The sequence below is a fragment of the Abramis brama genome (assembly GCF_963993115.1).
Source record: "Abramis brama genome assembly, chromosome: 9".
NCBI lineage: Eukaryota > Metazoa > Chordata > Actinopteri > Cypriniformes > Leuciscidae > Abramis > Abramis brama.
This window is the reverse complement of record NC_139971.1, coordinates 27,210,396-27,232,987: the sequence shown is the minus strand read 5'-3', so window position 1 is coordinate 27,232,987 and position 22,592 is coordinate 27,210,396. Positions and strand designations below refer to the sequence as shown.

General features: G+C 40.9%; 1 protein-coding gene across 1 annotated transcript in view; it reads left to right on the top strand.

Moving 5' to 3' along the window:
- Nucleotides 1-22,585, top strand: part of zfhx3a (zinc finger homeobox 3a) — a 25,694-nt gene extending 3,109 nt beyond the window's left edge. The window contains exons 2-9 of the mRNA XM_084125013.1: nucleotides 3,985-6,717; nucleotides 7,381-7,606; nucleotides 10,783-10,881; nucleotides 11,125-11,249; nucleotides 11,579-11,779; nucleotides 13,365-13,461; nucleotides 13,682-18,994; nucleotides 19,090-22,585. Of these exons, the coding sequence (XP_083981139.1) occupies nucleotides 4,021-6,717; nucleotides 7,381-7,606; nucleotides 10,783-10,881; nucleotides 11,125-11,249; nucleotides 11,579-11,779; nucleotides 13,365-13,461; nucleotides 13,682-18,994; nucleotides 19,090-20,402 (10,071 nt within the window). The 5' untranslated portion in view covers nucleotides 3,985-4,020 and the 3' untranslated portion in view covers nucleotides 20,403-22,585. The remainder of the gene's footprint in view (nucleotides 1-3,984; nucleotides 6,718-7,380; nucleotides 7,607-10,782; nucleotides 10,882-11,124; nucleotides 11,250-11,578; nucleotides 11,780-13,364; nucleotides 13,462-13,681; nucleotides 18,995-19,089) is intronic.
- Nucleotides 22,586-22,592: the final 7 nt, after the last annotated feature.

Genomic DNA, 22,592 nt, shown 5'->3' with positions numbered 1-22,592 from the left:
TCTGTATGATAATTTAGTGTCTTTACAGATTTAAATCTTTACATATTTACTCTTAATTTAAATATTATTGTGATGCCATGTTTTTAGTTTGTATCTCCAATAGTAATATTAGTATTTGATTAGTACACACACACACACACTCTCTCTCTCTCTCTCTCTCTCTCTCTCTCTCTCTCTCTCTCTCTCTCTCTCTCTCTCTCTCTCTCTCTCTCTCTCTATATATATATATATATATATATATATATGTGTGCGTGGATTTCTTTTCTAGCCAGTTGTCACATTATTATTGTTTTAGCAAAAAGGAATTTCTGCACACTTTTCACAATTCAGTCAATTCCTGGTGGATAAAATAATGCTACTTGTAATATTATTTGTCATCAACCCATTTTCAATTATCCTCCAACAGAATGTAATCTCTTGTCATTTTGTTAGAGGTTGCATAAATCACTTGTTAACACCAATGATTAAAAACAAGATAGCAGTAACATTTATAAAAAAAATTCTAGCTAGTCAATTCCATTTTTTTTTTTGCATGTTGTTCAGCTCTGCAGGATTATGCGTTTTGAATTGTGATCTAGCTGTTAAAAGGAGTTAATCTTGCACAAATGTTTTCTTTTTCCTTTCTCATTTCACAGTGCATATACTTGGGTAATGAATGCAGGATATTTACATGAATAATCCTTACAGATAAAAGCTTTAGTTACACAGTGCCACTTTCCATTTGATACGTGTGTAACAAGTGCCGCAATTTGACTGAGGAAGAACACACAAGCGATTCCCATGCATTGTCAGAGGCATAAGATCAAGTCAAATGAATAAGAACTCTTTCAGTGTAGAATTGATTTCATAATCCCGCTGGATCTTGCTGCAGTTTAGATCGATACGTTTACATCACGCTCAGACTTTCACACTAGAAACTGAAGCGTGTGTGACTTACTGTAAGCATAATGACAGAATGCGTCACTGTGCATGTGTAAAACATTGTTCTACATCTCTGCCTATTGGAAACTTATGTAAGCAAATGAATTTTTTTCCAGAACTATAATATAAGGCTCATTTTTAAGGAGGCAGCTGTCACAACACTGTCATGGCCCTGCCATAACATCAGCATTACCTTTTGAACTTTGACCCTGCATTTTTGTCTGTCACTTCCTTTTTGCATGTCATACAGGAAGTGCATCAGCGTTTTACTTCCTGCTAACGTATTTTGTTCTATGCCGGCTGACTAATCTAGAAACAATGTTAAGGCCACAGTTTTCTAAATTACAAGTCATACATTTTCACCAGCACTCTCGCCCTCTCTTTCGTCCACTCTTTCTTTTTTTCTCTCTCTCTCATTCTCTCTCTTTCTTTTGAAGTTTTGCTCCTGAATGGGCTAGTGTCTCTAATGGAAATGGGGCATTAAATCAAAGATCAAAGACAAGCGCACAGCAGAGAGGACAGCTGTCTAAATACAGTGGGAGAAAATGTGTCTGTGTTTGTGTGACTGCGAGAGAGAAGGGTGTGGGGTTAGCTGGTTTAAGTTTGGTTTGATACTTTAATTTTTTTAGTTCAACCCTTGTAACAGTTTTCGTTTTTTTGTGCTCATGCATTCATGCATGTTGCAAGAGCTTAAAAGGATAAAAAAAACGCTGGCACAAAGTAAGATTGTGCACACACTTGATCGTTTTAAGTGTTCTTTGATGTCTCAGGTACTATGTAGTATAGCCATGTGCTGTGTCATGTTGTAGACATGTAAAACACGCAAGGATTAGGTGTGTTGTACAGTCATATCTATGTAATAGAATGTTTACTAAGATACTGAGGCAATATTAGCTTAGCGTTAAAACAGGAAGCCAAGCCTCTGAATCAGCAATATGTGCTGTGAATTTGAAATCACTCTCTCTAACAAAACGAGGCTTTCCACACAATATCTTTTTTTCTTTCTTTTTTTTGTCAGGTTAATCACTTCCTTTCAGTGGTTAGAAAATGTTGCTAGTCAGTCTCAGGAGGTCAAACTAAATATTAAATCAGCTTTTTTATTTTCTATTAAATTTATGTGAAGTTTGCAATCTTTTTCGCAATTTTCTATCAGTTAACATGAAGTAAACATTGAAGTAGACAAAATGAACAGAATAATGCACAAGAATGAGATGTCACAGCTTTCATTAGGAACAAGATTAATTAGTGGTTATTAAGAAACTTATTTCTTATATTTGTCATTTTTTATAAACTAGAGAGGACGGAGTGGTAGTATTTCCTTGCCATACTGTAATGTTGTTGTAGAAATTCCCCAAAAAATGTTACCTCTTGAGTGCCATAAATGTTCTTCTTTTTTTTGCAAAGTGGGAGATTTATGTGGTAACAGGAATTGCCCACAGCATGTCGGTTAATTTTATGTTAGATAATAATTTAGTCACTTGAAACAAAAGTTTCCTGATGTCAGTTCAGTGAAAACAGTTCCCTGTACATGTTGTTGTAGTTGTTGTTGTTGTTGTTGTTTAAGGGTTATTGCTGGTACTGTTAGTGTCAGGGTTAATATTAGTTTTAGTGCTGTTTTGTCTAATTCTCAGCTGACATCTTGGTCTTAATCCACACACACACTTACAGAGAGTAATTGGTTTAAGATGTGTCTTGATTCCAGCTGTGTGCCCCCTATCAGGTATCCCAGAGAGATGGGTAATTAACCTAGCAGCTAATGAGATACATCACTAATTACCCCACCCCACACACACACACACACACACATGCACACACGGAGCAAAAAAAGACTGAATATTCATTGATCTGTACAGAAAGTTTAGTTAGTGTCAGCCTGGCAGTTTGTTTATATGTATCTCTAGCGCTCTATAAGCATTTATGTTTATTTCAATGAGTGGACTCCTATGTATAAGAGCTGTTCATTATTTTTGAAACATTTGGCCTTTTAAGTCCATTTTTTAGGTCCAGTTGGAGCTTAAATCAGGGAACGCATCCTTTAGCCTGGTGTGCTAGCATCCTGCTCTTGCTTCCAGTAAGATGCTTAGCATTCACGCTATTGATTTTCCCATTAGCACTTTAGCCCCCTCCAGTAGAGAGGATCAGAGAGAGCTCAATATAACAGCTTGAATCTCAGTTCAAGAATCTGCACTCTTCAACCTAGAAACTGAGCAATTAGCCCCTAACTACAATCCACAAACTCTGTACTCTCCTCAGACACCTTCTGTGCAAATGTTTGATGTTTTTACAGTATTTAGGTGACTTAACTGTAGATAAATCCAGTAATAACTATAAGCACATTTTAATTATTTAAATATAGCCCACGGTGTAAGCACAAGGCAGGCTTAAGTAGCTACATCATATGTTTGTATTTGTAAAATGTGTAACTTTGTGCTGCTGGTACAATTAAAATTCCTTTCCAAATGTGAACCTGTTTCTACTTAGCATTAATGCAAATTGCAATTATTATAGACGCCTAATATAGGTTGAACCCTGTTGTGATAGGCTGCTTTAATATAATTCAATTTAATTCACTTCAGCTGCTTTACTGATCAAGGCCTGTGGGGGCCGTGTCTCTGGAGAAACCTGGGACTAGAGTCAATAGGGAACTTATTCCAGAGGCACTGTCACGGGGCAATCCCCCGTAGACACAGCCCTATGTTCTGCTCAGTTGCCTAAAGGGAAATATAATTCAGATGGAGGGGGATGGGGGAGTCAGAGACAGACAGAGACATTTAATTGAGCAGATCTTGGTGATTCCAGGAATTGTCTCTCATGTAATATTCAGCTCTCTGTAATACAGCTAGGCAAAGAGCTATTGATCACAGTCTAGACCTTTCTCTGCTTTCCTTCATCGTTCCAGAGTTGCTTCTCTCTGAATAGTGACACTAAAGTTTATGCTGCTCAAATTTAAAATACTTCATATGTTGCTGTAATTATGAATGGTGCAAAGTGATTTAGAAAATCGTAATGAAGGTGTAAAGTTTGGGTAATTAAACTTTTCTCTCCCTTTCATTCTTTTTCTAGGCCAGGGTGGGATGAACGTGCTCAGTAGCTCAGAGGATGGAGTGTTGTGACTCTGTCTCCAACAATGGAGCCTCTGGCCCCCACACACAACAGCCTCCTGGGCTCTGCAGACCTCTGGCCCCCAATCCACTCCTACTGGCCAGAGATCAAGCCATTCATCGGAGCACAGAAACTCTGTCCAACCAGGATGGACTAGTGTGGCGGGCTGAGGAGGAGGGACTTGCTGGGAGATATGATGAAAGATTTAGGAAAAAACAGGTTAATGAATGTTCAACCAGAGAGATGTTAGAGAGGGAGAAGGCAGATGAAGAGGAAGAAGGTGAGGATGTGGAGAGTCCTATCGGAGAGATCTTGTACCAGCCTGATGGGTCTGCCTATGTGACGGAGAGTAAACTCACGAGTGGTGTGCCCTCCTCCTCCTCGTTAGGTTCCCCTTCCTCCATCATTAGAACCTGTTACATTTCCTTGTCTCAAAGCCCCGCTCCACAGATCTTTCGTGTCTTCCAAATGCATAACCTTGACGACAGTGATAGTCTAGCTCTGGTGACCCGCCAATCCAAAGATAATGCTCCTGACGTGGCAGGATCACCAGAGACAGGGGTGATATGGTCTGGTCTAACCAAACCCATCCTGATGTGCTTTCTGTGTCGGCTGTCTTTTGGCCGTTCACACTTGTTTAGGGCTCATGCTTCTCAGCAACACAACATCACCTTCAGCGATGAAGAACAACATCTGCTCTCGTTTAAACACACCTCTGCCATTTTACAGCCTGCCGGCCCAGGCAACCGCCCATTTCTCTGTTTCCTAGAACCAAAAAGGAATTGTGAGTCTGTGGTACCACTTAAACTGGCATCTCCGACCTCTGGGAAAAGCACAGAGGACACGGCAAGACGGAAAGAGAATGAAGAGGCTCTGATCTCTAAGCCAGGACTCCCTATCCTGCCCTCTCCACCCAGAACCTCCCCTGCTACCTCAATACCAAGCCCTGCCAAAGACCCTTCAACCCTGGGAAGAGAGGGCACACAAAGAGGCAAGGAGGACAAGATGAGGAAGGATGAAGCAAGTAGTGAGGGAGGAGAAAGGAGATTGTATTTAGAGGTAGGCAGCACTGTAAATGACAGTGCTCATGGTATTAGCAGCAGTAGCGGACAAGAGCACATTACTGAAGCTGCTCTGTCAAACCAAAGCATTTCAAAACTTCCAAACTCTGTAACAATAGCAACCAGCTTTATGAACAACACCAAAACCCTTACAGACTCTGAGTCAGAGTATGGAACAAGCTTTAACTGCCACGACCCTGCACCTGCTTCCCTTGTTGTGGTAAACCCGTCCACTGTCACTACTACAGAACAACTTGCCAACCAAGAGAGTGCCACAGCAACCGAACCAAATGACCAGTTAGAGAATGGTAGCGCCATAGCAATGGAACCAACCACTAGGTTGTCTGAAGATGACAGACATGCTGTCACTCATTCTGACCTGCCCAATAATCATAGCCATTCCACGTCCCCTACACTGAGTCCTACCTTAACCCAGACTAGTCAGCCTATTCTTGAAGAAGGGCACTTGGACACTGCCTCTAGAAAAAGGCTGGTGGTGGCCATTGACGGAGGCTTTGTTGCCGCTGGGGACGATGTCCAAGGATCATCTTTCAGTTATGCCGTTCAGGCCTCTATGGTACACTCCAGAAACTCCTGCAAGACATTGAAGTGTCCAAAATGCAACTGGCATTACAAGTACCAGCAAACTCTTGAAGCCCATATGAAGGAGAAGCACCCAGAGTCGGATTCTGAAGAGTGTCCATACTGCAGCAGTGGTCAGAGCCACCCACGCCTAGCAAGAGGTGAGACTTATTCTTGTGGATACAAGCCGTTCCGCTGCCAGGTCTGCCAATATTCCACCACCACCAAGGGCAACTTGAGCATTCACATGCAATCAGACAAACACCTCAACAACATGCAGAGCCTGCAGACGCAGTCACATGCACACAGCCTAGCACCCCAGCCTAATCCTTCAACCCATTCACATCCTACTCTCACTCACCCCACCCAAGCCAACTCCCCCTCTCCATCTAAGCTTCGGGGACGTGCATCGTGGCGGTGTGAAGTCTGTGACTACGAAACCAATGTGGCACGGAACCTCCGAATCCACATGACCAGTGAAAAGCACACGCACAACGTGCTTCTACTGCAGCAGAACTTGGCACACATGCAACGTCAACGTAAGCACAATGCCACTGAGCTTTACCGCCACTGCCAACCTCAGACCAAACTGTCCAATGCCATCGCTTCTCTGTCCTGCAATGAAACCTCTTCACCAAAACTCTTTGAATGCATTCTATGTGGTTGCTTTTCCTGTGACACTCTAGAAGAGCTTAGTCAACACCTGACCATGCAGCGGTCATTACCCAATTCCTATTGGAGGAGCACAACTGGAGACACCCATCACTGTCGGCTTTGCCATTATGCCACGCCTTTGCGAGCAAACTTCCAACTGCACTGCCAAACAGACAAACACGTACAGCGCTACCAGTTAGCTGCACACCTACGAGAGGCCAGTAGTCAACATGTAAACATCGAAGAGGAGGAAGAAGAGTGGCGCCTCAGGTGTGTCGCTGCTGGAAGCCAAGTGCAGCTCAGGTGCAATGCATGTGACTACGAGGCCAGCAGCTTGGAGAAACTGAAGCTTCACACCATGAACTCCAGACACGAGACCAGTCTGAGACTATACAAGGTAAATCTCACAATTCAAAACCAGATACGCTATGTGCAAAAAGTCTGAGGCCTGGGATTCCTGTCAGTAAAATCCACAAAAGCCCAAGCTGCCCGCAGTGAAGCCATTATTCCCCAAAACCTGTAAGGCCTCTGTGGTAATTGAGATATATTGTATGTTATTTTTTCCCTCCCTCTAATGTGGTCCATTAACTCAGCACATCTCTAATCAGTTTAGAGTTCTGTAAAACAAGTGGACTGGTGTTTCTCACTGTGGTTGTGTGTATGTGTTTTTGTGTCTGTGTTCATCTAATGTTTCACTGGATTCATTTGCTTTGAATCTGTGTGCTCAGCTTTCACCAGACCGCAGACAGAGGGAGAGATTTAGCGTTTATTTGAGCAAAGCATGTTAAGTAACATCTACATAGGTGTTTTTACAGGGTTGTATTGATCCTGCATTGATCTATATTGTGCTGTCCACATTAGAGGAAGCCACATATTGATCATTTATGACTATATGGTAAATGGACTAAAGTATGTTGCTGGTGTTGAAATGTGAGTTGGATGAAGTAGAAGAGTGTTTTATTAATTGATATAACTTCTGTTATCCTTCCTTATATCCTTCCTTTCTGTTTACCCTCACACATCATGTATGATTAATGTTTATCTTTACTCTTTCTCTCAGTATTTGCAGCAGCTGGATGGAATGGAGTCTGAAGATGTCTGGCTGCACTGTGTGCTGTGTGATTTCTCCACTCAGAACAGCCTTTCTTTAGTGCAGCACTCCCATTCATTGAGCCACCAGAGAGGGGAGGGGCTGCTTAGACTACAGCGAATCCAGAAGGGTCTGCAGGATGAGGAGGAGCTTGGTGCCATCTTTACAATCCGAAAAAGCCCTGCTCAAGAAAATGGTATGAGACACACATGCACGATCGCTTTGTTCTGTTTCAATTTACAGAGTTATCTTCAGGGGTTTTGCAAAGCACCAAAAAATTGTTTTTAAACCAGTCAAATTTCAGGGGGGGGAATAAGCAAAATCCAACACACTCATAAGCAGAACACCAGCTTTTGATGCTAGATTAATATTGGGGAGAAAGTCTGGGAGAATTCCTTAAAACCCTAATCAAAAGACTGTCCCTTGTGTGTTGTGCTCATGACGCTCAAGGCTCTAAAACACACAACAGAACAACAGAGGGGGAGGGGCTGACAGACATGCCGAAAAACAAAAAGAATAGGAAAAGGAAGAGGGCATATATTTACACTGGGGTAATTGAGAAAACCGGGTGGTGGAGGCAATTAGCATTTAGTTCTAACACAGAATAAGCTCAACTAATGAGTTGAACAATAGCCCAACCTTGGCACCCAGCCTGTTTGTATGTGTATATTTACATATGCATTTGTTGTGTGAGAGCGAGAGAGAAAAAGAAAGCGAGTGAGTGTGCCTTTTGTACAGAATAGTAGGAATTGATTTTGTTAATTGACTTGCCAATAATCACATTTGTAACATCTTCACTGGCCAGAAAGAGGCTAAACTAGAGGGTTAGCCAGTCAATGCAGCCAATAAAGGCGCAACCCACTAACGAGGCATGAGTTAATTAACATTCTCAAATTAACATTTTAAAGGAAAGACAGAGAAAAGGTCTGATAGAGATTCCTAAAGACTGACAGGTGTTTTGAAATATTCCTGGTTTATTTTGTGTTAAGAAAATGTTTATATTTTAATGTTTTTTTTCTCAGTTCTAACTTTGATAAGATTTGTTTAGTAATGGTTTCAAATTAATCAGCAAAAAAAATTTTTTTTTTGAAAAACTAATGTAAAACTTCCTAAACATGGTACATTTAAAATAAAGAGAACTGAAATACTGTATAGTAGCGTTATATTCCCGATGAGGAGAAATGGCGAACGCACTGGGTACAAGAAAAGGTTAGCAGTCAGTGTGTCGTGTACAATCAATGCTAAAGTCAGTGAGTGAGAGTGAGTAGCTGTTTCAGTGTGAATTTGAACCTGTAGGAACATCGGATCAGCGCTGCTTCCGACCTGCTGGAGCGCCGCAGCTGAATGGCTGGTTATTGATCTCTTTAGGAACACCAGGGCATTGCCTAATTTATAATCAATACTGGATCAATGCTGCTGAGCATTTGTATATTGATCCCTGGGACGGGTAGGAAGTGCTGATGAAGTGTGTGTTGAGTGTGCGCCTGGAGTGTGTTAGCATGTGTGGGTGCATCTGATCACTTCATTACTGGCCGGAATGACCTCACCACGCTGAGCCACGGCCATCTGTTTTGTCCAAGAAGCGTCATGAACATTCTAAGTGAATGAATCCACATGCCCCCTTTGATTTCTGAAGTGCATTTTCAATGCAACTTCAAAATTAAATAAAATCTTTGTGTCTTTGATAATTAAGTTTCATGATAAATAAGTTGCAGGTAAAAACAATTTTTTTTAAAATGCATTTGGTTAAATTTGGCCCATTTTTGCATTATAAATTTGTTGTGCATAATTAAACAAGTTTTGCATAAAATGGATCATTTGCCATTTTGTCAGAATTTGAACATATCATGCAACACATTATGAATTTTCACTAATTAATGGTTTCCTTCAGTCCCATACATTTAGTTGCCATTTGATTTTTTTTTTTTTTTCAATCCCTAAGCTTTTTTTGTTGTGATTTTCCCTGTGAGAGATGCTCAACAATAGACACATTTTTTTTTTGGTCAGGTTCAGCGCGGTGTGTGTGACTGAGAGAATGACTGAGCGAGCGGGCTCAATGGGGCGGTCGTAACTAGAGCGGATTTGACAGTTTCAGGTTATGTGTTCTGTGTTTATGGGTGTGTTGGTTTGATAGGAAATCAATAGCGTGTCTGTCAGGATAATTGGTGTTCAGATGGCCTTTCTCGCTCTCTCTCTCACCCTCTGTCATAATCACCTTCTCAAAGAATTACCAGAAGATACCTCAGCCTGCGTTTGATTGGTCTGTTATGACAACCCTCATGCATTTTTTTGTCCCCCCCCCATACCCCAACCACCACCCTGCCCAAACCCACCCAAATCAACTCTGTTCTTTTTCCCTTCCCCCCACGTAGCAGAACAATTACTTTGCTAAGAAAGCAGAAAGGCAGAAAGCAAGAGAGAAGAGGATGAGGAGAGGGAGGGAGGGCGTTGAATGGGGTATCTGGTTTAGTGTGTCCCGAGGCTGTGTGTTTTGTACCTACAGAGCTCAGCCGAAGCTTTTAGACGCTGCAAAAGAACAACAGAGCATCATTGCCCTTTTTGAATTTCCATCTTAATGTGTGCCTGCTCTCTCTTTTTGATTTTGGAGTTCATCGGGAACATTAAAAAATAACAAGCCAAAACTGAAGACTGTTGTCAAAATATTGTCAGTAAATGCCATCCCATATATTTTAGATATGCACAGTCATTTCAGTTTTCAGGGAGCGCTTTAGAAAATGCTTCTTTTAGCTAGAAAGCTATAACTAGTACAACAGACTCAAACTGAGCACAAGACCTATTGTATAAGATCATTTTTAAAGCCTGTCATGGCGGCATTGTTCGCCAATTTGTGCTTTGAAATGGACTCTTTGTGTGTGACCCTCCTGACCTCTGCTGCATTATCTTCCTCCTGTGACTTTTCAAATCCCCACAGGTCAAATAAAGCTCTGCTGACGCCACTGACTTTAACTCGTCCTCCTTCTGATTTTCTTCTCTCATATCTTTCTTTGTATTTTTACTGTATAAGATCAATATATTTAACTTCTTTTGAGTGAATCCATAGGAGATTTTGTAGATTACTAGCTAGTGTTTTGTGTCGGTCTGTCCGTTAATGTGTTTGAGCAGGTTGGTTGGGTTTCACTGAGCTAGTGTAGACTGACCCCTATAGGTTTGAATGTGTTCCTGCATTCAACCTTGTTTTGCAGTGGCACATGCGCGCAAGATATTTTCTGCAATGACCAATTGCCTAAAAAATCAAATAGTTGGCCTGATAATTTAAATTGCAAAGCATATAGGACACAAACAACCTTGAGTGTGTACATATGAATTTGTCTATTGTGATGTGCTCACTGAATATATATTTTTTCTCTTCAGCTCTTCAAACAGGTCAGAATGGGATGGAGTCTCCCACTGAGGATACGGCTAACCAAGAAGACCGAAGTAAACATGGAGACATAACGAGGAAAAAATCAGGTCTTTACCAAAATTATTGCTCCAGTTTTTTCAGCTGGATTCGCTTCGGGACCCAGATTTTACATTAGATGCTGTGGTGAACCCACACCAATATAGTTTAAATTTAGCTTATATTTAACACCATAATAATTGCATTATTTGGGAACCACTGTTTTACATTAAGCTTAGTGTTGTTACTTGTTAAACAAAAATGTGCGCCTCTTATAAATGATCTGTTTGCTTTTCTTTCCTTTTTTTTGCTAGTAGAAGGATTTATTCAAACAGAGGCAGAGCAAAATGAGTCGTCTTCAAGTCCTAAGCGTCCCTCATCTGGATCTGACGAGTTAGATGACCTCTCTCCCTGCAAAAGGCCACGGATACAGGAAGAGGTCTGCTGCAATGCACTCTGCACTATTTTTTTTATTTATTATAAAATGTAACCTGGTTTTGCCATGTTTATTTTACAAGTTCTTTAAAGTGCCATAAGACCACTGATGCTTATTAATTTTCTGTACGACTAGCAGAATAGTATAAACAAGTAGCTGTGCAAGCCCTAGCAAATACAATGGAATAATAATATGGTAATCATTTAATACTAATTTAATTAAATTACTATTAACTTAATTGCTTATTATACCATAACTATACCATTGTGCAAAAATTTGAAGAAATGAAGTTGTAATTCTTGTACCTCTGTTGTTTGTTTCCTTCCATTCAGATGCGACAGTGTCCATTCTGTCGGTTCCGTCATAGTGATATTGAGCGTCTAAGGAGTCATGTGATGAACCAGCATGCAGTTCAGCCTGCTCCCCGCTGCCCACTGTGCCAAGACACACTGCACAGTATTGCCCTCTTGCGTACCCACCTCACACAGCTGCACAGTGTCACTGCAGACTGCACTCAGAAGCTCATCAACACGGTGAGGGGGGAAAAAGACAGTATGCATATATCATGTAGATTCAGTATTTTAGTGCTATATATTTTGTAATTTTTTTAGTGCTTTTGTAAAGAATTAAAGCAACTTTAAACAGTAACACGTCCATTCCAGCCACAATTCTCACAGCAAAAATTGTTTTTCTTATTTCTACCTAGTAAAAACATCTTATTGCTTGGGCTATTAAGAAGACAATATGTTTTTAATTATTTATTTTTTTCATTTTTTTATCCCTTAGGCAGTTTTTACTGATGTCAAAGCAGGATCTATTTACAATTTTTATTTTTACTAGTAATGGGGCAGGCCAAATAATCAGCTGATATTTGGCCATTTTTAAAGTAAAAAAAAAAAAAGTATTTTTTTTTTATTGTGCTTGTTTAAATTCTGCAATTTTGTGTAGCCTGCATCTTAGTCGCTATTACTTGTGTTATACTAGCCGTCAGCCATGCTGCTTTCTAGATATTGATTTTAAAAAACATCAGTGGACCCCTATTTTTTATATATGGGGTAAAAATGGTATTAACGCAAGAAAATGTTCAGAACAATGTGCATGTGCGTATAAGGAGGGGTGTTTAGACCCTCAGTGACTCCAGCACGAGCGAACGGAGACAAGTAATGACATTGAGTTGGGGGAGGGAAGAGGTAGCTGCCTCAGATCCAATGAATATTAAAATTAGCTTTTTTTATCTGCAGAATATAAATTGATACTAATGCACCCAGAGCTTGTTTGAACCAGAAGCAGACATGCCTCACTGTTTCTGAAAGGTTGGACATTTTTTGCCAATTCAGTCAGCTTGCGCTGAGTGCTTTTTCTTGCGTAAAAGGCTTTTCTGTTTGTCTTTCCATTTCATGTGTTCTCCCCTCTCCTATCTTTCTTGGTCCTCCTTGCCCTCTGTTCTGCCATCTCTCTTGATTTCTCTCTTCGGCACTTGCCGTTCCTCTCCCCTTCCCCAGCTGAACTGAAATACAGTAATGAAAATAATTGTGCTTCATTAGTTCTGAGCCAGTGCTAGGTGATTTTCGTTATGAACCGTGCCTGGTAATTATGTTCTAAATTAAATGTGACCTTGAAGAGGACTTGTGTGCTGCTTTGTGTCCCTTCAATACAGCACTTTCCTGAAATGGTGTGCTTTGTGATGGAAATAGCAGCCATTTTGTTTGGTTGTTCATCCCTCCCTCTCCCCCCTTAAAGTTGCATTGATTTACACATTTTAAATTTGAGTGGGTACAGGAGGAAAGAAGGAGAGGAAGATAAGTAAAGTGTCTTTTTTACATCCAAAGTTAGCTAATTGTGTTGTCATGGACCAAAGAGGGCTTCCATTCATACTTAACCTTTGAACTGCTTTAAGTGTTGGTTCATGACTGCGATTCCATTTTGCCTTCTAAAGTTAAGGGTCTGTTCTCTTGCACGATGCATCGTTAATGCACACGTAGCAGGAACACAGCATAATGACCAATCATTTTTAGAGATAACAATCAAATGACTTAATAATGAGATTTTTGTGGATTAATTAATCCACAAAATGGATTTATCAAACCTATTATGATTTCTTTTTTCCCTTGTGATCAGATGATTGCTTCAGACGTGCTGCCAGAGAAGATGTTTTTACCAGTGAACAACTCGGATACACAGCTGATAAATGCTAATGAAACAAAGAGACTGGATGGTTAGTATAAATATTATAATTTTTTTTTAAATCTAGGTTAAGCATGGTTCTTTATTTTTCATCATTTTAAAATAGGTTGACAGTTATGATCTGACACAATAAGTAGTCCAAAGGTGATTTATCAATATTTGTGCTTGGTTTAATTATTAAATTATGATTGTTCTAATTAATTTTGCTTCATTATGTATTCACAGCAATTCTTTTTCTGTTTATTCTTTAGAAATGTCAACCGATGCTGAACCTGAGAGAGGTACCACACCTCACTTGGAGGCAGCACAAATCTATAAACAACCATCAGAGGATGCAGAATCCACAAAGGAGAACAATGCTGCTTTTCCTTGTTGGCAGAAAGGCTGCAACAAAGTCTTTACATCCTCAAGTGCACTCCAGACACACTTCAACCAGCTTCATAACCAGAAATCTCAAACGGCAATATCTGATCGCCACATTTACAAGTATCGGTGTAATCAGTGCAGCCTAGCATTTAAAACCCCTGAAAAGTTGCAACTGCATTCTCAGTACCATGCTATCAGAGCTGCCACCATATGCTGCCTCTGTCAACGCAGTTTTCGTACAATGCAGGCCCTTCGGAAACACCTTGAGACAAGCCACCTGGAGCTAAGTGAAACCCAGATACAGCAGCTTTATGGTGGTTTAATGATGAATGGTGATACCCTGATCTCCTCAGACCAAACATTTGGTGAAGAGGAGGGATCACCAGAAGAAACTGAGATGAAAGATGATGAAGAATGTGATTTGGAGAAAAAACTAAGTCCTACAGACAGTGATTCAAGTTTGGTTAAAGATAATGCTGAATGTGACCCCAAGCAGCCTGTTTTTCCACTTAGAAAGGGCCCGAATATTACAATGGAGAAATTTCTGGATCCATCAAGACCTTTCAAATGTACTGTTTGCAAGGAATCTTTCACACAGAAGAATATTCTCTTAGTTCACTACAACTCAGTGTCACACTTACACAAACTTAAACGGTCTCTGCAGGACACGTCAACTGGATTGCAAGAGCCTGTCAACAATGCAGACCACAAACCATTTAAATGTAGTATTTGCAGTGTAGCATATAGTCAGAGTTCAACCTTAGAGATTCATATGCGTTCTGTCTTGCACCAGACAAAAGCTCGTGCATCCAAGCTTGAAACATCCACTTCTAGTTCTGAATATGTTGGCCCTCCCCCAAGCAAGGCATTGTCCAGCACCCCTGCAGCCATGAAGCCTGCTACTTCCATGAACAATGCTGATCTAAGCCACCAAAAAAACACTGAACTCAATGGCACACCTGCAAACCCAGACACCAACCATCCTTCAACATCTGACATGAGGAAGAAGTTGGTAAACATGATTGATTCAGCTACCAAGCAACAACAGATGTCATTACAACAACAACAGCAGCAGCAGTTAGTCCAGGCTCAAGCCCATCTCCAGCAAGAGCTCCAAAAGAACGCTGCTCTTCTTCAGTCCCATTTATTCAATCCTGCACTTTTACACCCTTTTCCTATGGCAACAGAGGCTCTTCTTTCAGTGCAGCAGCAACAGCAATTGCTTCTTCCTTTTCTTATTCCAGGAGGAGAATTCCGCATGAATCCAGAGGTGAACCTTAAAGGCTCTGGTCTAAACTTAAGCACATTAAAGCCTATTGTAAATGAGGATACTGCTGAGTCTTCTAAAAAAGATGGCTCGAAATATTGTTCTAAACAAAAACAAAATGAAGATCTTGTAATTCATCCTGAAATTAATGAACAGAAACTGACCAGTGATCCACTGTGTGAGAAGGATGCGGATGAACTGAACTGTAATGAAGGATCAAAAGAAATGGATAATGTGGGTATCGGAGAAAAAACACATCATCCCAAAACACAAGAAAATGAAGATGTAAACAAAGAGATGTCAACCAGTGGGAAGAGTTTTGATGAGTTTCTTCCACCCAGAATAGCCCATGATGCCCCTGGGAATGCTTCAAAGGCTTTGCTTGAAAACATTGGTTTTGAGTTAGTCATGCAATTCAATGAAAATAAGCAGCGATTTCAGAAAAACATTACTGAGGCGATACCAAATGGTGGGGATGTGACTGACACCAAAGAGGTGGATCATTCAGAAGGCATGGAGAAGCTAGAGTGTGAGTCCTGTGGGAAGCTTTTTTCAAATGCACTGATTCTGAAGAGCCATAAAGAGCAGATTCATCATTCTGTATTTCCTATCAAGTCATTGGAGAAATTTGCCAAAGACTATAGGGAGCAATATGACAAACTGTTTCCATTGAGACCTACAACTCCAGAGGCTTCTCCTGTCTCATCCCCTTCTCCTACACCACCTATGATTCCCAACCCTTCAGTGCAGCAGCCACAACAGCAACAACCAGTGCAACCAATTGTTCCTGTCTCTACACTCAGTTCTACTCTTGCTACTGTTTCCATTTCTCAAGTTAAGGCTCCATTAGCTCAAATTCCCTTACCCATGGAACTTCCACTCTTCCCCCCACTTCTAATCCCCCCCATACCTTTGCAATCTTTAACTCATCAGGGCCCTGTCCATCTGCCCCCAGTGGAGGCCGGTTTGAGTTCTGATTTGACACAGATTTATCAACAACAGTTAACTCCATCAATGTTACAGCAGCAAAGTAAAAGACCTCGAACCAGAATCACGGATGATCAGCTTGTAATCCTGCGTCAGTATTTTGATATCAACAATTCTCCGAATGAGGACCAAATCCATGAGATGGCCAACAAATCTGGTTTGCCACATAAAGTCATAAAGCATTGGTTTCGGAACACTCTATTCAAAGAACGCCAGCGCAACAAGGATTCTCCATATAACTTTAGTAACCCTCCCATCACAACACTGGAAGATGTAAAGGTGGATTCTAGACCACCGTCTCCTGAACCACTAAGACAAGAATTTTATGGGGGTAGGAGGTCCTCAAGAACCAGGTTTACTGACTATCAGCTAAGATTACTGCAGGATTTTTTTGATGCCAATGCATACCCCAAAGATGATGAGTTTGAGCAACTGTCCAACCTCCTTAATCTTTCCACCCGTGTTATTGTGGTATGGTTTCAAAATTCCAGACAAAAAGCTCGGAAGAACTATGAGAACCAAGGAGAGGGAGGGAAGGATAGTGAACGCAGAGACCTATCTAATGACCGCTACTTTCGTACTTCCAACAACAATTTCCAGTGTAAGAAATGCAACATAGTCTTTCAACGCATTTTTGATCTAATTAATCACCAGAAAATGCAGTGTTACAAAGATGAGGAGGAGGAAATGCCGAACGATCAGAATGACATTTCAATGGATTCTAAGACTGAGTGTCATAGTCCAATATCTGGACCCTCTTGTTTTACACAAGCAAATTGTTGCTCAAGCCCCTCCAGTTCATCTGGTTCTAGTACTAATATGAAGTCCACTGATTCTGAGCATATGCAAACAACTAGTCTTTCTAGAGAGCTTAAACAAGCAAATGAAGTATCATCTGACCCTAAACAGGCTGTTAGTATCAACACTGAGTTTGAGGAATTAGAGAACAGAATGCAGCAGCCAAGGCCTCTCTGTGAGGAGAACCAAAATGTAAGCACAGAGATTCACTCTCACTCTCCTCCTAAACAGCAACAGGTTTCCTGCACATCTGAAACAAACCCAACTCCTTCACAGAGCTCCCAAAAGATTTTTAGTCCTTTAGAGATTCCTTCATCCGAGCAACAATTGCAACAGAAACCAGCTCAGGATATGAGCCCTTACCACTGCATCCAGTGTAAATTGAGCTTCCCCTCTTTTGAACATTGGCAAGAGCACCAGCAAATGCACTTCCTTACCCAAAGTTACTTTCCCAGCCCACAGTTCCTCGACCGTCCTGTCGACATGCCTCTAATGCTGTTTGATCCTGCTAATCCCCTACTTGCGAGGCATCTGCTTTCAGGAACAATTTCCCAGATAGTGGCAAATCCACCAGCAGTGACAACCATTCCAGATTCAACAATAAACTCTCTGAAGAGGAAACTTGAAGAGAAAGCAGGAACCAGTTCTATGGAGAATGATTGGGAAAATAATGGGGAGGAACCCCAGCGAGACAAACGTATGAGGACCACCATAACACCAGAGCAACTAGAGGTTTTGTATCAGAAATACCTTTTAGACTCCAATCCAACACGCAAGATGCTTGACCATATCTCTAACGAGGTCGGTCTTAAGAAAAGAGTAGTTCAAGTCTGGTTCCAGAACACTCGAGCTCGTGAGAGGAAAGGCCAGTTTCGGGCATTGGGACCATCTCATATCCATCGTCGTTGCCCATTCTGTCGAGCTCTCTTTAAAGCACAGACTGCTCTTGCTGCTCACATACGTTCACGTCACTGGCATGAAGCAAGGAATGCAGGGTATAGTATGGCGATATCTAGTATGACTCAAGATCAGGAAAGTTCTCAATTTAAATCTGATCTCTTTGATTTTGCCAATTATTCTCAGTTTTTGAGCTCCACTGATGATGCAGATTCTCCAGCGTGCAAAAGCATGGACCTGTCTTCACATCAGCAGCGTCTGAGCCCAAAACCTATAAAAGGTGAGAGCATGGAAGATTTTGAGATGCCTTCCATGTCAGTTTATCAGACTTTTGAACAGAGCAAGCTGAATAACTGTGAGGCTAACACAAACACGACCCATGACCATACAACTGATGAAGGAAATGACTCTCTAGAGGGTAAACATGGCAGTATCGACCACATGTCTCCCAGCAGTGAAAGGGAGGCTTCTTCTGAAAGTGATGAAAAGATGTCTTCTGGATTGGTTAGCCCTGCAATGAGCTTTAATGCTAAAGATTTTGATAATGATTTAGTCTTAGATTACAGTGAAAATTCCAGCCTGGCTGATCCAGCTTCACCTTGCCCTGGTAGCTCCAACAGTCAGAGCTTTGATGACAGATATAGCCAAAAACGCTACCGCACTCAAATGAGCAATCTGCAGGTGAAAGTGCTCAAAGCCTGCTTTAGTGACTATAAAACCCCAACAATGCTTGAGTGTGAAGCCTTGGGCAATGACATTGGACTTGCCAAGAGGGTGGTTCAGGTGTGGTTTCAGAATGCTCGTGCCAAGGAGAAAAAGGCGAAGCTTAGCCTTGCAAAGCAGTTTGGTACAGAGAGTACTTCTATTGATAGACCTAAGACTGAATGCACTCTTTGCTCTGTTAAATACAGTGGCTGCTTGTCTATTCGTGACCATGTCTTCTCCCAGCAACATCTTGCTAAAGTTAAGGAGGCTCTGGGTGGCCAGAGGAAGAGGGACAAGGAATATTTGGGTTCAGTATCTGCTCGCCAGCTGATGGCTCAACAAGAGGTGGATCATCTAAAAAAAACAAGTGATGCTCTGGGACTTGTCCAAACACAAGCTATACTGAGCTCAGTGGGTCTCAACCAAACTGCCCTTCAGTGTCTGAGCCAGTCTCCAATGTACTCAAGTCTGCAGACACAGAACACTAAAAGCATTCGAGGTGGTAACTGCAAAATGACTGATGGTTTTTCTTCCATAAAAACAGGTATGTCTAACCTACACTTTGTTTTTAATTAATTTACTTTTCTGAAAAATTCAGATCTTTTAATCCATGCTTTTTTTCTTAATTCATTATCGTAGAAGGTCCCAGTGACCCTCCTGTAAATGAGCTGACCCACAAGCCAACCATGACGTCCTCTTCTGCCATATCAGCTATGGATGACAAAGATGTAGTTAGCACAACCAACTCTGTCTTGACCCCAAAGACCACAGAACAAGAACTTCAGTTACCCAAAGAAAACGACACTGGAAGTAACAGGATTCCCACAAACAAACTTGACAGTTCTCCATTGGGAAATGCTACTCGTGCAAACACATCTTGCAACAGTAAAGAGAAGTCAGACTCTTCCAGACCAACAGTATCTACTCAAAATACTGTAAGGGAATATGCCATAGACCCAACTCAGCTACAAGTTCTTCATGCGGCTATGAAAACTGACCAAGCTCTGCTCCCTAGTCCTCTTCTGCCCTGTCTGATGCCTGGCTTCCCTCCACTTTTTTCTGCCCATATTCCCACACCTATGCCTGGAGGCCTCCTGCAGCCCATGTTTGGCATGGAAAGCATGTTCCCATATGGTCCAGTCTTGCCACAGGCTCTAATGGGGCTGTCCCCGGGCTCCATTCTCCAGCAATATCAACAAAATCTGCAGGGTGTACTGATGCAACAAAGACTGCAGCTGCAACAACAGAAACAGTTAGTGCAGCAACCAGATAAACCAAAACCTAGCCAAATCTCTGCTCGCCTCCATGCAGAAGACACCATTTCATCCAAACGTGACAAGAAGCAAGGCACACTCAATGGCACAGATTCCCCCTTCATAAACTCTGTCAACACAAAGCAGCCAGATGTGAATAACAACTTTCTTCTAAGCCACTGTATTGTTTCCAAAACAGAGTGTAGAACAGAAGGCAAGGATGGTCATCTTTATGACTGTCTCGCCTGTGAGGTGTCTCTCACTGGGAATGCAGAGCTCATCAAACATCTTGAGTTCCCTCAGCATAGACAAAGAGTGGCAGAAAGACTGAATGCCAAAGAGCATGCTTCTCAATTACCTCACATCAGTCCCTCATCTACCTCTCAGTCAAACCCATCCAGTGAACAGAGATCCTCTTCAACGGCCCAGTCTTCTTTAGGTACTCCTTCTGAAACCTCCATCCCTACCCCAACCGGTTCTGACCAGACCAGTAGACATCTCCAAAGCTCAACCCTGACTTCAGCTTTACCTGAGGCTTCCCAAAGCTCACAGGCTTCTCACTCACATCATGTTCTTTCGCCTTCAAATGTTACCTCAAGCCTGACAAGCCTTGCAAAGACATGTCACACAAAACCAATAGACTCTGTGGAGGGGCGTTGCGACGGCAACGAGTCAGACGAGGGACAAGACTCGACATAATATATTGGAGCAAGAGGTTTGATAAAACTTGTTTTTATGGCTTTGAAGCCTCAGAATAGACTCCATGGAATAAAAAATAACAAGAGGAAAGTAAAACAAAATGTCTCCACTGTAGATTACACTGGGGGAAAGATATGACCCAGAGCTAGTTTGGCAGACTGTTTTAAAAGGACTGAATCCTGTAGGATCCAACTTGCATTACCAGTGCTTGTAACCAAAAACAAGTGTCAGTAGAATGTTTTTTTCCATTTCAATATGCTGGTTTTTAACAAAAACTTGAGTATATGTAAACTGTTTGGAAACTAAAGGGTGCACAGCTAAAGACTGGTGAAGAACCTGAGATGGTTTCATGATTACTTAACTAACCAAAAGTCTGTTTATAACGTGTAAGTTTTAACAGACACCCATAAAACACCCACACTATTTTTTTGCCCTGTCAAGTGTTAAAATATTATATTATTGGCTTAATGAAGTGATGTAATGTTTTTTGATGTTGTCTTCTCTCAGGTCAACAGCTCTCAATTTTGTTCTGTTACAAGACATACAATACCAATAGAAAATATATTAAGCCCAAAAGAAATGTGTAATGAATGAAAACGTACAATTCTGATTTGTATTCAAAGTCCTGAAACTAAGCTAGTAGATGTTCACTTTTTTTTCACGGACATGTATTTGTCCAGACACAAAGCGTATTGCAGACCGTTGTAAATTGTGGAAAAATATAATTTAGTTTTTTTTTTTCTTTTTGAAAATTGACAAAAACATTCTGTGTTAATGATAGATAAATGTATGAACATTTTGGTGTTGCGTAGATTGTTGAATTCAGATGACTTAATTGTATGGTAGGTTTAAAACAAATGACTTGTATATTTAACTTTTGTATTGTCCCAGTCAAAGACACTTGAGGCTTTTTAGCCATGCTCATGTTAAAACATAGCATTTACCCTCTAATGCTGTTGAAAATTGTCACTGTACAACCAACTTCCTCTCCTGCACTGAGCCAAGTTGAAAGACCCTATCTGTGTATGAATTAGATCGATGCACATCTATAAGATATTTTCTATTTTTGTTGTCTTTTAAACAGAGCATTTCGATTGTGCACTTATTTTTTTTCTTCTGTTGCCTTCAATACTGTAATTTTACCCAAGGCAGTAGTTTTTAATTTTTCCTTCAGCACACAGTAATTTTATTTCTTAACATTTCTGCACTTGCCATGACTAACAATAATAACAATGACGCTATTATGAAACAATAATAACTTACAGTATTGCTTTAATGGAAAATCCAAAGATAAAGTAGTCTTACCATTGGTGCATACAAAAAACTTTATACTTTAGAAAATATTACTGTTTTTAAGGAATGGAAATCTTTTTAGATGATGGAGCCAGCTACTGTATGAGAATACTGTTTTAGCTAACTTATTAGAACATTTGTGACCTCATATATGAAACAACCAGAGAACCAAAAATAAAAAAACAAAATAGAAAGCTTACTCTGAGGATATGGGACAGCACTGTTGTGCAGCCATTGTAGTTTGTATTATAGAGGTGAACTCACATGGTTTGCTTCTCTGTGTCTGGCCTTTTTGTCTGGTTATCTCTTCTGATTTCATTTCTTATTGTTTGTTCTACTAAATGTACTGGGTCTAATTGTTGAGGAAATAGAGTGTGCTGCTAATGTAGGTTTGTACTAAGATGCATGCTTGATTTTGCTTTTTGCTGAAGCTTTAATGACGACCGTCAGTAGCCACAAACCCTGTCCCTGTCCCTGTTCCACCGCAGTTCTGTCCACACATGACTGTGAAGACTGTGACTCCATGAACTACACTATGTTCTCCTCTTAGCCAACCAATGTTGAAAACCAATGATGATATATTTATACAAAGTTTGCATTCCAAATATCACATTTGTCATTTGAATTGATTGTTTTCTTTTTTTGTTGTTGTTGTTGTATTCTGCTTCTATGGGGACTCACTGTAACGTATTCTCTCACTCCTGAGTCTGGACCTTCTGTGAGAGACTGTTTTCTCTGCGTGCTCCTGGAAATGTTATTACTGTAGCGATCGCCAAATAATGTACATTCATGATGCACTTGTGTTTATTCATGTGACTCACTGGGCTAATGTCTCCTGTCCTCTTATATACAAGCATTCAAAGTGAATAAAATCTGTTTCCTTTTAATAATTTGGCA